At 44.6% G+C, this 15101-nt stretch overlaps 1 protein-coding gene across 2 annotated transcripts in view; it reads left to right on the top strand.

Annotated features, from left to right (window-relative positions):
* The window catches only part of WTIP (WT1 interacting protein), an 84424-nt gene that overhangs the window by 68094 nt on the left and 1229 nt on the right, over window positions 1-15101 (top strand). For both annotated transcript variants that reach the window (XM_087738825.1, XM_087738823.1), the window contains 4 exons: window positions 6623-6685; window positions 9150-9280; window positions 10387-10438; window positions 12314-12382. In XM_087738825.1, the coding sequence (XP_087594951.1) occupies window positions 6623-6685; window positions 9150-9280; window positions 10387-10438; window positions 12314-12382 (315 nt within the window). The remainder of the gene's footprint in view (window positions 1-6622; window positions 6686-9149; window positions 9281-10386; window positions 10439-12313; window positions 12383-15101) is intronic.

Here is a 15101-nt window from a genome sequence, read left to right as displayed (position 1 = left end):
ATGATGATTAATTGGGGTATTCTGAATCAAAGTGTTGCATTAAACCTATAGATGGGCTTAAAATTCGAATTTCAAAATATTTAGGGATAGTCAAATATTGATTGGCCTCTGCACTTTGGACTTGAATGTGAATCAGCACGAAGAGTGTGTAGAGCTGGCAGTTTGGGTTCACCGCTCATTGCAACACAAAACTATAGCGCTGTATTCCATATCAAGAAGTTACAAGTCCATTGAGGCTGGTGGCAGAAGTCCCGTTGCCTTCGGGGGGGGGTCTGGATTTTCTCCCAGGAATTCATCCCAGAGGAGAAATTTTTAAAGCTAGGGCCCATATAAAAATGTTGGCACCAAGGCTGAGAAGCGAAGGGTGAATGCTGCAAACACTGCATAGCCCGGCAAACTGCGCATCTGCTAATTGAAGAAAATCGGTGTTCTGAAATAGGAAACCAACTGGAGTCCGGAAAAATCTCTCAAGTTTATAAAAGAGCAATGCACAGGCGGTACCTAGGCCCAGGTGATCATGTAGATAAACATAATGCGATGAAGCGTCAATGTGTGAGTAGGTGTGTACTCACTAAAAGGATGCTCAGCATTTCCTGAACTGGGTTACGGACTGGTAAACGGGTCACAGGAGTCGTTCTGGGCCATGACAAAATAGACAAGGAAAGACAAAGATGGTTTTTTTTTTTTCCTGAGTTGTGTCACTATGGGCTAGCTTTTGCAACTATCCCGTACTTCACATTTGCTAGTGGAATGTTTTGAAGAGCCTGTTACAAAGTCCAGCTGGTTTCATGCCAGATAGTCGCTCCCCTATTTCCTCTTGAGATGGTGATCCAAAAAGTCAGATTATCCCATTTTTCTTAATATTACATTGAAAATTAAATTACAATAACTGAAGCACACTTAAAAGAACTAGAGCTCTTTCTAATTATGTGTAACTCCTGCCAAACACTTGTAAGCAGACAGCATTAATTTTTTGCTATGGGAGAGTTAGAAAAAAACCACGTGAGAAAGTGGTGTGTTTGCACTTCTGTAGTAAATGTTGGTGTTAGTTCCTGGTATGTTTTGAATTGAAATTGTTCAACAACCATTTTGAATAAAATCCAGGTTTTTCTTTTTTCCCCAGGAAGGTACGTTCTAATGTAGACATTCTTTGGCAGCGTACATAATAGATGGGAGCAGTGACAATAAATAACCCACAACAAGAGCCTAGTGCTGTCCAATATGAAGTACGGTGCAATGTGAATGAAGTTAACAGATTGGGGCTGTATGATATGATGCAGCGTTTAAGTTGTTGCTTTAGGCTTTTTTCTTGATCACTGTCACTGCAAAGCTTCCACAGGAGTTTGTTTAAGGAAGATCTGGGTAAGAAAATCATTATTGGCTCTAAATTAATCAGACAGAAAGTAGCCTTGGTGAGTGCTCACATATGGGTCTCTGTAGGCTCTCTAGGAAGTAAGTGGCTATTCCCTTCTCCAAGGCTATAAAATGCCTGACTGCAAAGTTAGCTACCAGCTGAATTCCTGATTTTTGGCAGAGTTTTGTGCATGGCCAGACCAACTGTTACTGCTGTGCGGAACATGAAGTCCCTCCTCGCCCTACCCATGTCCTTCAAACATAACGAAGTGGAAACGCAGACGCCAGATCAGCTGCTGTGGTAGCGCTTCCTCCCTGGCAGCGAGGCAGGGGAACCCACAGGATCTATGAAGGGGGTTCAGCAAGACGAAGAGTAAAGTTCTGGACTGTTTTCCTTTAGCTTAATCTCTGCCACCTGCCATGAGGCTCCCATATCTTTGAGCCTGAGAAGGCCCCATTTTGTTCAGTTCAGTTTAATCGCTGCATTTAAATATGTGTGTAAAAAAAACAACAACAAAACCCCATCTGCATGAAACCAAATTTGATATTTTGTCCCTCTCCTGATGTGATCCCATGAATTTCTCGCATTGTTGTGTCCCATGTACTAAGGGTCCCATGCAGAGAGCAAACAATAAAGCAGCGAGAAGACAGATGCTCTGCTAATGGGAAAGCAAGGAGAAGAGAGTCTGTGAGGGATTACAGGCAGCCTGGGGTTGGAATACGTTATTAGCATAGCACCCAATTCAGAAATTAGTTTTCAGAATTAAATGCCTGAAGCATTTTGGCAAAAACTCCTGATCATCCCTCTCAAAAGCCCTTAAAGCATGAAAGAGTAGGAATCTCAAGTCTAGGCCGAGCAATCACATTCAGTGACTTTGCAGTGCTGTAGCAGTGAATTGTAGTTTTTACAGCTTCATACCATTACCGGGGCACCGACTGCCGCACCTACTGAAATGTAACCCACTCGATCTGCTTGCACAAACCTTCGGCAGGTTTTGAACATCCTCATCAAAGAAGAAAATGGGCCTGAATGAGATTCCAGGGTCTGTTTCCAGGAGGAAGGTTTTGTTTTGCTGAGTGCGTAACAGCAGGGAAGTGCATCGGCCTCTCCTTGGGCACGGTTAGGCATGCGAAGGAGAAGAAGTGACACGTCTTTTCAAAGATCTGACATTGCCTAAGGTAGAAACTTTGGGTCCTGAAGCCTTTTTCAGGCATGCTATTTTCTGAATGTTTTTGCCTTTGAAAATCATGATGAGAACATCAAACTTTAAAAGACCCTGGGTAGGCAACCAAGATCGGTTACAGGACTGAGGGCAGACAGGAGAAATTGTTTCTCATAGTACTTGGTGGGATTATCCTCCATGCAAAATTGTTCATTATATGCTCAAAATTCATTGTTAATTTCTTTTGGATATATTGCACATTAGACAGAAGAGTTATAAACCCCAAGATTATCACAGGAGGACACTAACAGGCCTAAATATTCAGGACAGAAAGGGACTTGTTTTCCTCTTATATTGAAACAAGGCTCTTGGACAGAATCATTAGGGATTTTTTTGACCGTTTGATAATCAAAGTATAGTGGACAGCAAACAAAAGAAAAGTTCAGCCGACCAAGTCTTCTACTTTATTTTTACTCTTCTATTCTAACATGATTAACATATTTCTCAAGGTTTATTTAGCTTCCTAAAGTCTTACTTTATGTAAGTATCATTGGGGAGCTTGATTACAAAGTCTTGATTCATGCACATAAAGTGAGATTTTATTATCCTGGGAGAGAAGTCAAGGACAAGATAAATATGGGAGAAAACAGTTGGGAACCAAACTAAGAAATCAGGAAAAATAATACACCAGCCCTTCAACATGCACTTGTTTTCTTTGCATCCTGGTAACTAGCATCTTATTTCTAAGTCACAGGAGTGAGAGTACAGGGTAACACTTCATTTTCAGCTTTGAATTTTCAGAGCTGTTCTTTTTATAACAACGTCTTTCAATGGTTTTATATATGCTTAATGAGCATCTATAATGAGTAATTGGGGAAGTTCAAAATTATGCTTCTTATTTGTCCTGGGTACAGACTGTCTGTAGACTTCTGAACATTTCTGTCTAGTTTGAGATTGGCCTGTATTTACATCATCTTACTGGTCTGCCAACAAAATTAAAAAAAAAAAAAAAACCCAAACCTGGCACATACGAAACGTTTATAGAGTAGGGCTAGAATTGAGCCCAGTGCTGCTTCCATCCCAAATGAAATTGTACGTATAAAATACCACGTGTACAGGAAGCATAGCTGTGATTTGGCTTCTCCGCTAGGCTCTGGCCTATCAGCCTGTATTACTTCACTGTTTCACCTCAGTCTGTTTTTCACGTCTCCAGACTGTGAGGGAGGCCTGGTGTGCGCAAAAGCTCTTTCCCCCCTCCAACTAGGTCAGTAATGAAAGAGGCTACAAGTCTGTAGAGCAAAACCTCCTCTTCTCCGGCAGTTACCTAGTTCACAAGCTCTGGGGGACCAGTGCACCTTCCACCCACCCGCGCTGGGAACCCACCATGGGGGAGGCTCTTGGGTGTGCTGAGGGATAATAGAGAGGCCGTTCTGCCTTGTTTGCAGTCTGGTGCAAGTTGCAGCTTCTCTCCTGTTGCACGCACAAGGTTCGTGAAGGTTAATAATAACTGAGTGCTTCAAAGACAGAGGTTGTCAATTTTAATTAGTATTTTAAGACTTCGTTTGTAAGCTCTGCTTCTAAAATTGAAAACTTAGCGCAACAGCCCTGTTTGAACTCTCCCATGTTACGAACAGACACTGCAAAGCAGAAGTTGACAGGTGAGCTACAAAAACGTAGAGAGAATCATGCATTGTTTACTGTTCAACAGCAGTGTCCACGTTACTACCGTCATGTAGAAAACGGTGCTGCTGGCATACGAGGCTGTTACTCTTTTCCAGTCCAAACAGATTTAAAGCACAAACAGAGCTGCATCCAAAACCCTGATCTCACTGAATCAGGTCTCCAGTTTGTCTGGGATCGATCCTGTGATCAGAAAAGAGAAGAGTGTAGTGGTAAAGGGGAGCTCCCTGAGCCCATGAAATATTTTATCACTGCTGTTAGACTTACTGCCATTTTGCAAAGTCTTCTCAGTTGGGTAAGGCAGTTCTGGATGTGTTTGACAAATAACAATTCTCTTGTTAAAAACAAATCATGGTTTTAATTTAATAGGGTTAGTCATATAAAGAGTGATCTTGTGTCAGCAAAACCTTTCTTTCTGACAAACAGTGTAATTTATGACAATCTAGTTAGCAATAAATGACATTAATCTGACCACTGTGCCATTCTGTTCCTGGGGAATAATGTTCCCTCTTAATCAATAGCTGGGTAAATGCTCCTTTGCATTCCTTATCAAATGACAGCCAGATGGTACTGGTAAATTCATTCCAGCAGGATTTTAGAATTAGCCGGGTTCGTACTATTGTTAATCCTCTGCTGTCTGCGCCACTAGGACCTACCCACCTGTTTCCAGTAACCCTCGAGTTCGCAACCTTAGGCAATAGTCTAGCCAGATGGTTACTCAGATACAGCGCAGCCAAGAAGCATCCCAAGCAGTGAGGCCTTTTTTCTGCATCAGTAAGAAGAAGAAAAAAGCAAAAATCAGTATCTTGCAGAAACAGCCAGCTAGGACTGCCCGCCTCTGTATTTGTTCCCCAACACCCTGCTCTCTTGTGATGAAGTTTCAAAGTTCCTTGAGATCGCGTGAGCTGTGTTCCTTAGCGCGCAGTACGTTTGGAGCTGCGACAGCTGCCATGCCATCGTTTACTGACTTTCTGGGCCCGTCAAAGTGGCTGCGAGACCTTTTCCTTCATAATCGCTTCGTCACATAGCAACAATAATTTTGTCTCCAACCTATTGATCTGGAATAACATGTAATTCCCTCGCACCCATAAAAAGGAAAATATATGGCAGCTGTAGGCTGGGAGCCACTGGCTTTTGAAGCGAGGGGACAGTTAATCCCACTACATCAAGGGAGAATGGAGCAAGCCGTGACCTCTGCTGGGCTGAGGCTCTGAGGGTGCCTTAGATGCCTGAGCCAATTCACCTGTGCTCTGGGAGAAGAGTCCAGTTTACACTCATCCTCCCCATTCCCTGCCTTTTATCTTGTGCAACTGAAGTACATTTCAGGTGAGCTTTGCTACAGCCTTACTTGCTGAAATAAGCATCGCTGTGCAATCCCATGCAAAGAACTGGGCACCCCTTCCCTCTGGCAGGGAAGAGTGCACACGCAGCACCTCGCTTACATGGGACTGCGGTGGGGGAGGAGGGTAAAGTTCAGCCACTGCAATGACCAGTTTCAAAATTACATGGCTGGAGTTCTTCAGGCAAATGCCTTTTGCCTGTAGGGTAGTTGTTTGGTAGGTCGGTCATCTGGCCTGATAACCTTGATATTTTTTGTATACCTCTAAACACAGGGCTAAAGACAGACTTTGGCATCTGAAACGGGATCTGCTTTGGGGATGCAAGTACAAGTTCAGGTCAAAAACACTCCGGCAGGGAACACAGAGCTTTGATCCCAAGTGGGCAAAGTATCTCCCCGCTGCCGTGCCCCCGGCACCGAACCCGAGGGGGCTCTGCTGCCAGGCCTGCCCAGCCTTCCCGTTTCCCACCGCAGGCTGGAGCGTGAGCTGACGGCTGGGGTTTCTGTCATCTTTCTGAGGTACCTTACTCTTTCCCACATTGTGCGGGGAGCCCAGGCTCCTACAACTGGACTTCTAGATTCTTCCCTGGATAAAAAGCTTGGTATCCATGAGGCAGCTAAATCCTCCTTGGGCCTGTCCTCATTTTTCTAGCCTGCATATAGCACTGGGTGAAACATAGGTCCAAAATCTGAGGTCAGTAAGCATCTGGTCACTCATTTGAGCAGGAGTCAGGGGGTAAGTCCTATGCTATTTACTTCCCCAACAATGACAACCAAAAGAGTGAATTCAAGCTAATGCCAGCACACCAAACGCAAACTCACCAAATAGGCTTCAAAAATGAAAATCACACTTAAAATAATATTGTTACTTTGGAAACTCAGTGGAAATCTTGCAGTGGATCAGAAGGCCAAGCTGGTATCTGAGCGTGCTGCAAGAGCAGCTTCTGAGTCGCTGTCTCCCAAACCTATTGTATAGTTTGCTCTCATACAGCACCGGCTGGAAAATAGCGCAGCATTCACTTAAAAGGTATTTCTGCAGCTAAAGGAGTGGCTACTAATAATCCTTTCTTTTCTGTCATTTGAACAGTATTCAGGGTTTCAGCAAACGGCGGACAAGTGCTTTGTTTGTGGACACCTCATAATGGAAATGGTAAGAGACCTAAATTCCTAACCGCGGGGTAGCTTGCTTTTCACGTACTTTGGGTAGCGCACTGTGAGGCATGGCGCCGTTTCCTGAGTCAGATTATCGTTGTCTTCGCTGCTGTCAAGGTAATCTTTGAAACTGAGGCAGTAAATAAACAAAAATACCTTCGTGCTCTATTACTATTAAGTACGGTAAGTTAGGCTTCTTTTCTCCTTGAGATCATGGGAGGCTGTTGTTCTGCCACATGCCAGTTTAAAAGAAAAATAGAATTTTAATACTAAAGGGGAAAATACAGCACAGCTTTGCATGAGAACATGGTAAAGGAAAAGAGAGGCTGTACTCTGTCAGACAGCAGAATAGCAAGAGCTCTGTCAAGTGGATGGAATCTGGGCTAGAGAGAGAGGAGGGACTTTATCAACAGTCCTGAGGTTTGTTACCCGCTCTGACTTGCTTTATTTACCTTCTGCCACTTGCTCCACGTCAGATAAAATGCGTTATTGCCACTGGGATTTGTAGGGAGCTGGTAGTCAGAGTTACTTTTATAATTAAAAAAATCAAAGGGCTGTGGGTTGGGCCAGATACTGCTGGCGTCATTTCAGTGGGTGAAAGTAGGAAGAATTTAGTCTGTTCTTCCTAAGCAGAAATTCCCAAACAAAATGAAGTGGCTTGCACATTGAAGAAGTGCAGATCATGGAGTATAGCTATTCTCCTCTTGCTTTAAAATGTATGTGAACCTCAGTATGCCTAATAGAAGTAGCTATTACGTCGCAAACACAGAGGTTCAGCAGGAGCTGGAACGGAGACTTCACTAATGAGGATTCTGGCTCATATCCTGGCACCACTGGTTGGACAAGGATATTGTTCGTTTTAGCCCAAGAGCAAATTTCTGGAGTTGTGTCATGCTGGGAGGGGGAGGGGTATCCTGACTTGCATGCTTTGAGCTGGCCCTTAATTGCAGAATCCCAGGCAAGAGTCCATAACATCTCGTCGGTGGAGCTCAGTAGCTGGAAGCTTGGCAGGTGCTTGTCTGCCTTTCTCCCATCAGCAAGTGCGCTCTGACAAAGGGAAACAGCTCTGGGAGCTCCAGGAATTAAGCAGTCTTATTTGGCTAATTCCTTCGCGCTCCTCCCTGGGAGTGCACAGACGCCAAACGTGCCTGTGCGGTCGTGGCGCCCGCGTACAGCTAAGGAGCAGAGTGCTGCAGCCCCGCAGGCCTGGGCGCAGCTGAAGCTGTGCGAGGCCCAAAGTGCAGCCGAATTAGGAGTTGCTCTGTGCAAAGGGGTGGCTGCACGACCACGCCAGGCTAACAGCGTGTTACACACCTGCCTAGATAGCAACACGCGCGCAGAGATGAGTTGTTTCTGGCTAGGAACAGGCTTGCAAACCAAATGCCACTTACTGAAGAGAGAGCTATAGGGCTTCATTAGAGGGGGAAAAAGGTTAAATTAAATTGACTTTGTGCATTTTTCCTATGCTTCGCTTCTTATTTCCTGTTGATTTGATCTTTATTCATAGCATCATCTACAGGGCCATGAGAGCTTGGCCTGTGGAGATTTTTAATCTCCAGCTTATTAGCAGCTCCAAGCTGAGCACTGCTGCTAGCAGATACTTTTTGAAATTACCTTCCAAATGTATTTCTTATACCTTAAACGTATGCAGTTGGTGCTATAACCTGTTAAGACCTGCCTGAAGATCATACCATGTCTCACGCTTCCCGGAGGCTCGTTCATGGGCTCAGTGCATCCTCCTTGACGCCCCCGTGCCACGCTGCGCGTTACATGCAAGGACGCCGGGAGGCAGGGGTCTGTTCTGTAGTAGTGTAGCCGAGACTGCGTCAGGCCTTTGCCTGAAGCCTTTAAAATGCAATAGGGAAGGTCAGCATGGGAAAAGCCTGGGCAGATGGATGGGTCTGTATCCAAACACATGGATACAGATGGAATTTTAACAGAAACCGATGGGCCCCTATGACTGAGTGATAACCAGTCAGTAACTGTGGTGGGTTAGGATCCTTAATTAATAAAGGGCCACCTGTTTATTTGCTTGTTTTGTTATTTTAATTTTTGAGTAATGACTGGTTTGGATTCTGTCTGTCACAGCCTGTTAAGTTTTGTGAATTAACTCTGTATCCCAGTAACTTGTATTTGGCTGCAACAGAAGTTGCAAGAAGTTTTCCAAGAAGTGGTCTCTGAAGCCGTTTTTAATTTCTGTTGGCAGTATTGGCCCTGCAGAGCTAAGATTCATGGGCGTTAGCCCGATTTTCACAGTTCTCTCTCTTTGCTGGGAGCCTACTGAAACCCACTGAAATAAGCAAGTGGATTGTTTTAAAAGGCCCCTTGCTGACAGATCTGCAGAGTGGTAATTTCATCCTGAAGTGCTTTTCTCACTGTCATCATTAAGAATCAGACACAGCAGTATATGGGGGGATCTCATGTAATCATGCATCCACTTATTTTGCTGTTTGCCTCTTAAGATCTTACAGGCCCTTGGAAAGTCGTACCATCCTGGCTGCTTCCGCTGCGTGGTGTGTAACGAGTGTTTGGATGGAGTCCCCTTCACTGTAGATGTGGAGAACAATATTTACTGTGTCAAAGACTACCATACGTAAGTACGCAAATCCATTGCATACTTGGAAAAATTGCAGTAGTTAAATTATTGGTATAGTTATAAGCCTTGTGTTAGATAAAAAGGGTTATTCCTATTTGCTCAGGTGTCCCTCAAGTGCTGCTCTCATATGTTGCATTTGTGAAGTATTTTAAAGTTACGTTAAAGGCCACTTCATGGGCCCCTGTGGCATACAGCGGCCAGGTGAGGTTGAAAATCAAGTTGTGTCAGAGGATGTACGTCCCTGGTGGCCGTTTCTCTACTGCTTTCGGGACTTTCAGTACTAATTAGATCAGGCCAGTTCTGCAAGCGATGGTAGGTTCTGCTGGCTGTTTCTAAGCATTGAGGTTCTGGTAGTGCGTGACACTTGCGAGTGTAAGTAAGTTAGGTTAACCTGGACTGGACAGTAGACATGTAATTAGCAGCTAGTGTTAGAACGATTTTAGCCTCACCTAACAAAAAGTTTTGTGGTTTAAGTGATTGCTCTTGGAGTGCTTTCTGCTCCCGCTCAAAGGCAACACGAATGCTCTTAGCTCCAGTCAACCGATAACTCAGCTTACGCAGCAAGAGTAAATGACTCTGAACTCAACCCTACTGGTACCAAGCTGACCGTGTTACAGGGACAGAGTGAATGTTGGCCCAGTCATTGTCGTAAAATGCAGCTGTGGATAATAATTCCAGTTGATGTATTCGGTTTAAGTAGATCCTAGCCATGACCAGCCCCTCTCCTATTTAGCATGGTTATGTCTTCCTGACGTCAGATGGTGACAGTCCCCAAGTCAGGAGCTGCTTTGCACTCAAAGCAGTGAGTCTCTGGAAGAATTTGAATGGCTTTATGAGTAAAGGAAAGTAAGAGAAAGGGCATGTGTGGGAAGAGGGCTGGATTCCCTATGCCTAGAGGTCAGGAAGACCTAAGCAATAAAGCTGGGGTAGATCAGCCTCTTCCAAATCTCCTTTTCCCTGAATATTATCAGACATTTAGAGATGTTTCAAATGCTGTGTATCCACATTTTGCTAAAAACAAGGCATGGTTAGAATAGCTCTCTTGGTTCTACTTTTTGAAGAAGCTTTACATGTGGTTTGAACACTTTCTTCTTGCACCCTAGGGTTTTTGCACCAAAATGCGCTTCCTGTAACCAGCCGATCCTACCAGCACAGGTACATGTTAATGTGCACTGACTCTTTAGACAACAGCTGTTGGCATAGGAACACTCTAAAAACACATTAGGTGCTTTTCCTCCCTCTTCCAGAATCTATACTATGTCAGATACTCAATTAAATACAGTTCAGCAGTAATGTCACTCCCAAACATTCCCAGAGGTTGTAATAGTCATACTACTTATGCAGCGTAGTACTTTGTATCTTTAGGGTGCTTTCCAGGTCTTAATTATGCTGTTATAAATCTCATTTAATTGAAAGCCCTGACTGGGACTCCAAGAACAACCCAAGAAGTAAATCCCTGGTTATTTTTAGAATCTCCTATTAGCTCAAGTAGCAATTTTCCCTTTCTGCTACGTTTACGTTTCTGATGTGGATCTGTTAAGATGCCCAAACTTGAAAAGATGTCTGAGGGTTACGCTGACCCTGTGAAAAGGCCACGCAGTCTGTTGTCCTGGGGTGGCAATGTAATGAAAGTGCTTAAAGGGGTGGAAAAGGCAGCAGCAAAGTTGGCCCAAAGGGAAGCCAGGTGAATGACCTGCTTGCAGCCGCAGCCTATCCTGGCAGTAGAGTTAGCACGATAAAGACTTCTGCATTAAGACATCCCTTTTCTGCCTGCCCGCAGCGGTGCTCCCTCATACTCTGGTGGGTGCAGGACCCTCAGTTCTCATTGCTGAGGTCACTGACCAGCTCATTTGTAAGCAAGGGCCTCAGCACCTCCCTGCATTTCCTCCTGTCATGTTCATAAAGCCAGAGCTTGCATCCTGTAAGCTGCTGTGCCCTAGTAAAGCCCGTGGCCAGAGCCTCTCAGCATGCCCGCCTCCATCACTCTGCACGTTCAATCTCTATTTGTCATTATTATTTCTGTTAAATGGCCAGGTCTCACATAATTAAAAACCTTATAAAGGCTGAGCCAGAACTGTTTGTCCTCGTGATGGGATGTGAGGAGGAAACCCCTACATAAATGTCACTGAATTTGTGTCTTACAAAATGACTTTAAAAAAAAAAAAAGGAAAGAAAAGAAAAAAAAAAAAAGAAGTCCTACTGCTGACTCATCTGATGGCTAGCAGGATAGACTGCACGTTCTTTCCCATGGAGGTTTCTTAGGTTAGTTCAAGTCTAGCAGTGCAGGTACTCACTTGCCCACAGCTTCTCTCAGACATAGTCTACGTCATATCTGATGCTCTAACCACACCTGGAACTGGAAACAATGCAAGGCAACGAATTTAATGAGCTCTGTCTTCAGAGTGGATCAGGGAAAGAGTCTGTGAGGTTACAAGAAGGGTACAGGCGGCTCTGCAGGGCCTGGGGCTCAGCCAGGAATTACACAACTCCACTGCATCCACCCTCATGCTGAGCTTTTGGCCTGTGCACGTAATTACCTGCCGGACTGGTATGTAAATCCCTATGGGGTACATAGAGTGACATGTGCATGTGCAAAATAGCTGTGCAGCAGATGGTTTGAGGGGAATGCAAATCCTGGAAAGCTCAGGCCAGGATGTCTACGAGGAAGAATTACTCCATCAGCAGGTCATACTTTTTGGCTGGTAATTTGTTTAGATCCTGGGTGCCCTTGGAAAATTATTTGATTTCAAGACTAATTTGTCCCTTGAGGATGAAGTTTTGGCTACACTTCCCAAATGACCTCTACAGCTTAGATATGTCAGACACCCACGCTGCTGCTAAACAGCAAAAACAGCGGTGCAGTGCTGTGCACCAGGGGACAAGACCCTCAGCGGTCACAGAGCTGTGCTCTGCAGAGGAAGGGGGGATCCCCCAGGGAAACAGCTCTCCAAAGTGATAGGGTGGGCGCTGAAAGATTGAGAAAACACCGCTTACAAGCCCACTCTTACCTTCTCTCTGCTTCCCCAACAGGGCTCTGAGGAGACCATTCGGGTGGTGTCAATGGACAAAGACTACCACGTGGAGTGCTATCACTGCGAGGTAAGCATCAGGCGCCTCTGCCGGCCCGCCCCACGGCAAGGCTTTGCTAATAACTGGCAGCCTCTTGGTAGGTGCCTGACTCGTACCCCCGGGTGCGCTCGCTGGCTCTTGCATGCCTGGGCAGGTAGGGCTCTGCCCCGCAAAGGGATGAGTGCTAGCGGGGCTGCAAGTGGTGCTGCCATCTCCAGTACCAAATTAGGTGGGTTTTTTTCCCCCAGTATATTAACTTCACAAGCTGAGTTTGGTTGTTTGGGTTGAATTCTCTCAATACTTCAGACCGGGAGAGAACAAAGAGTAGGTGCCAGTTCTCTTTTTCCTGATCTCTCTATACAGCTTGTGAGGCTCTGATCTGAGGAGACGCTTGAATTCACATTGCCTGTGCAGGGAAGGACCCTCACACCTACACTGGAAGGCTTTTCTAGGGGATCTGTGTTTTCTCCATGCTGAATGAATATTGATTCTTTACTAGAAGAGAGACAGGGATACCACTGACTTTTTTGTCATTTTTTTGGAAGTAGTTTCTTTTTGTGCAGGACATTTAAATGTTTGTTGGAGCAGATCAGCTGTGGGACTCGTGCTCTTGCTTTGGAGAGGAGAGCTGAGTTCAGTCCTAGCTCTGCATCCAGGAGCATGAGGAGGGAAACAAACTCTTTAATTTGGGATCAACCCAAAACTTCCCTTTTGCTGTAGGTTTGGCACTCTGATACAACATGCAAATGTCCACACAGATCCTAGCTGGCTACCTACCCATCTTAGCACCACAGGCAAAAATGCACCAATACTATCTTCCATGCACTTTTGCACAAAAAGGTTTTTACAAAGAGCCTTCTGATTGAGGGAGAAAATAAAATTCAGGGTCTCTTGAAACACACATGAACGTAAACCTAAGGAAGACCCCATCCACTCAGCTGTCTCCTTCCACCACAGACACCTGATACTCCATCCTTCTCTATTAATTTTTAAAGAGACCTTGGCACAGGAAATGGCAGCATTTTGGAGCGCTGTACTTCCCTCCTCCTTCTCCCCCCATCTATTGCTTTGTGCAGGCTTCACCTAAGATGACAGCTCCCTCCCCTTCTCTCTCAGGCTATTGACTTTATATTAGAATGTCCCAATGGGGGTTTATTTTCAGTTCTGTTTCATTATTCATTTCCCCATTCTCCTTCCAGTTTGAGGCAAATCAAGCTGCCTCCACATCTGCCCAGAATGGCAGAGTGCATTTATGTACCGAATCGGGGGTTAGCCACGTGTTAACAGGGGTAGGCACTGCCTAATGGTCTCACATCAGGCTCGCAAACTGTACGCGCTGGGTCACTGCTGTCTCCAACTACTGCTAGGAAATTTAGTGCCCGTATTTTGAGGTATTCACAGGGAGACTTTCGCAAAGGCTATGATGGCCTACGCAGCCACTTCCAAAATGCCATTCGTTAACGTCATCATCGCCTGGTGGCCATGCAAAGTCAGGAGTCAGTTTGGAAACTTTGCTGCTTTTCTGTATCATCTCTTTCTTGTGCAACCACTTAACTTCTGCTGAGAAGTTCAAGCTGGTTTACCGATCGATAGACCCCCATTCGGAAACCGAAATCCACTGAGAAGGCAGGCTTTCTGATTGCAGAAAAGGAACACAATTTTGGAGAGGGGAAAAAAGGTATGAACACTTGGCACATCTGTAGGGTGTCTGAAGTTGTTAAATTCTAATGAGGAACTGAATTTTAAATCTTAAATAAAGGACTATAAAGTAATTTAATAACATATAGTAACACACAGAAAACTACCTTGGCAGAAACTTTGCTTAAAGCCTCCCTAAACTAACACTCCAGTTTTAAAGCTTACTTTAAAACCCATTTTTCATTCTTATTTCAGCATTGTAAAATCTGAGGATTTTAACTTGAGCTATGAAAGCTGAAAAATTGTACTTTGTGTCAAATCAAAAACTTTGCATCAGTTTTCAATACTAAAATGACCTATACGCCCAACTTGTGCCATTTTTTTTTTTTCTCCTTTCTATTAAGTGTTCCGATACATACTCAGAATCTCTGGTTTGTCAGGTCTGGTCACAGGAACAATTTTGAAGCATTTAACAAACCCGAAACATTAAATCCAAGCACAAAACTGCCATGACTTTCAAATGTCCTCAAAATTATAATGATGACAACTGACAACCAGGGTTGCCTCTCTTGCAGCGTACATAATAGTCAGCGGGCAGGATCATTGTTTGTTGTTTTTCTTTTTATCTCTGTTCCTCCACTGTTGTTCACTCCTGTCGTCCCTGTAGTTACATGCTGGTCCCAGAGGTACTAACGTATTTCCACTAAAGATGGACCATTGGCCTTGAAGTCTTTAATTTTTTTTTTCAATTCCAAATTAGAGAGAAAGTGCAGCCGTGCTTCAGAAGTAAAACATGTCTCATCTCCCCTCTTCCCCACTCCTCTCATTCTCTACTTAGGCTCCCCCATTTCTTGCTCGCTGCCTTGTTGTGGAATTAGCTCCTTCTCTGTTCTAACCTCTTCCAGGTTGTATGTGTCAGGGTCAGTGTTTGGCCTGGTTTTGTCTGATTTGCATCAATGTTCGTTAGACGAAGAAAAGACCAGAATGTGAAACAATGGGGAAGAAGATGCTGGGCACTACTGTGGACTGTCCTGTTTGATTTCAGTGATGGCATCTTGCTGAATATGAGATAGTCAGGGTCCACCTACCAAAAAGGCTGCAGGTTGCTGGT

Source organism: Nipponia nippon, unplaced genomic scaffold (assembly GCF_047370975.1).
Source record: "Nipponia nippon isolate SJK-2023a ecotype South Korea unplaced genomic scaffold, ASM4737097v1 scaffold_7, whole genome shotgun sequence".
NCBI lineage: Eukaryota > Metazoa > Chordata > Aves > Pelecaniformes > Threskiornithidae > Nipponia > Nipponia nippon.
The sequence above is the reverse complement of the archived record's forward strand: the minus strand, read 5'-3'. Positions and strand labels throughout refer to the sequence as shown.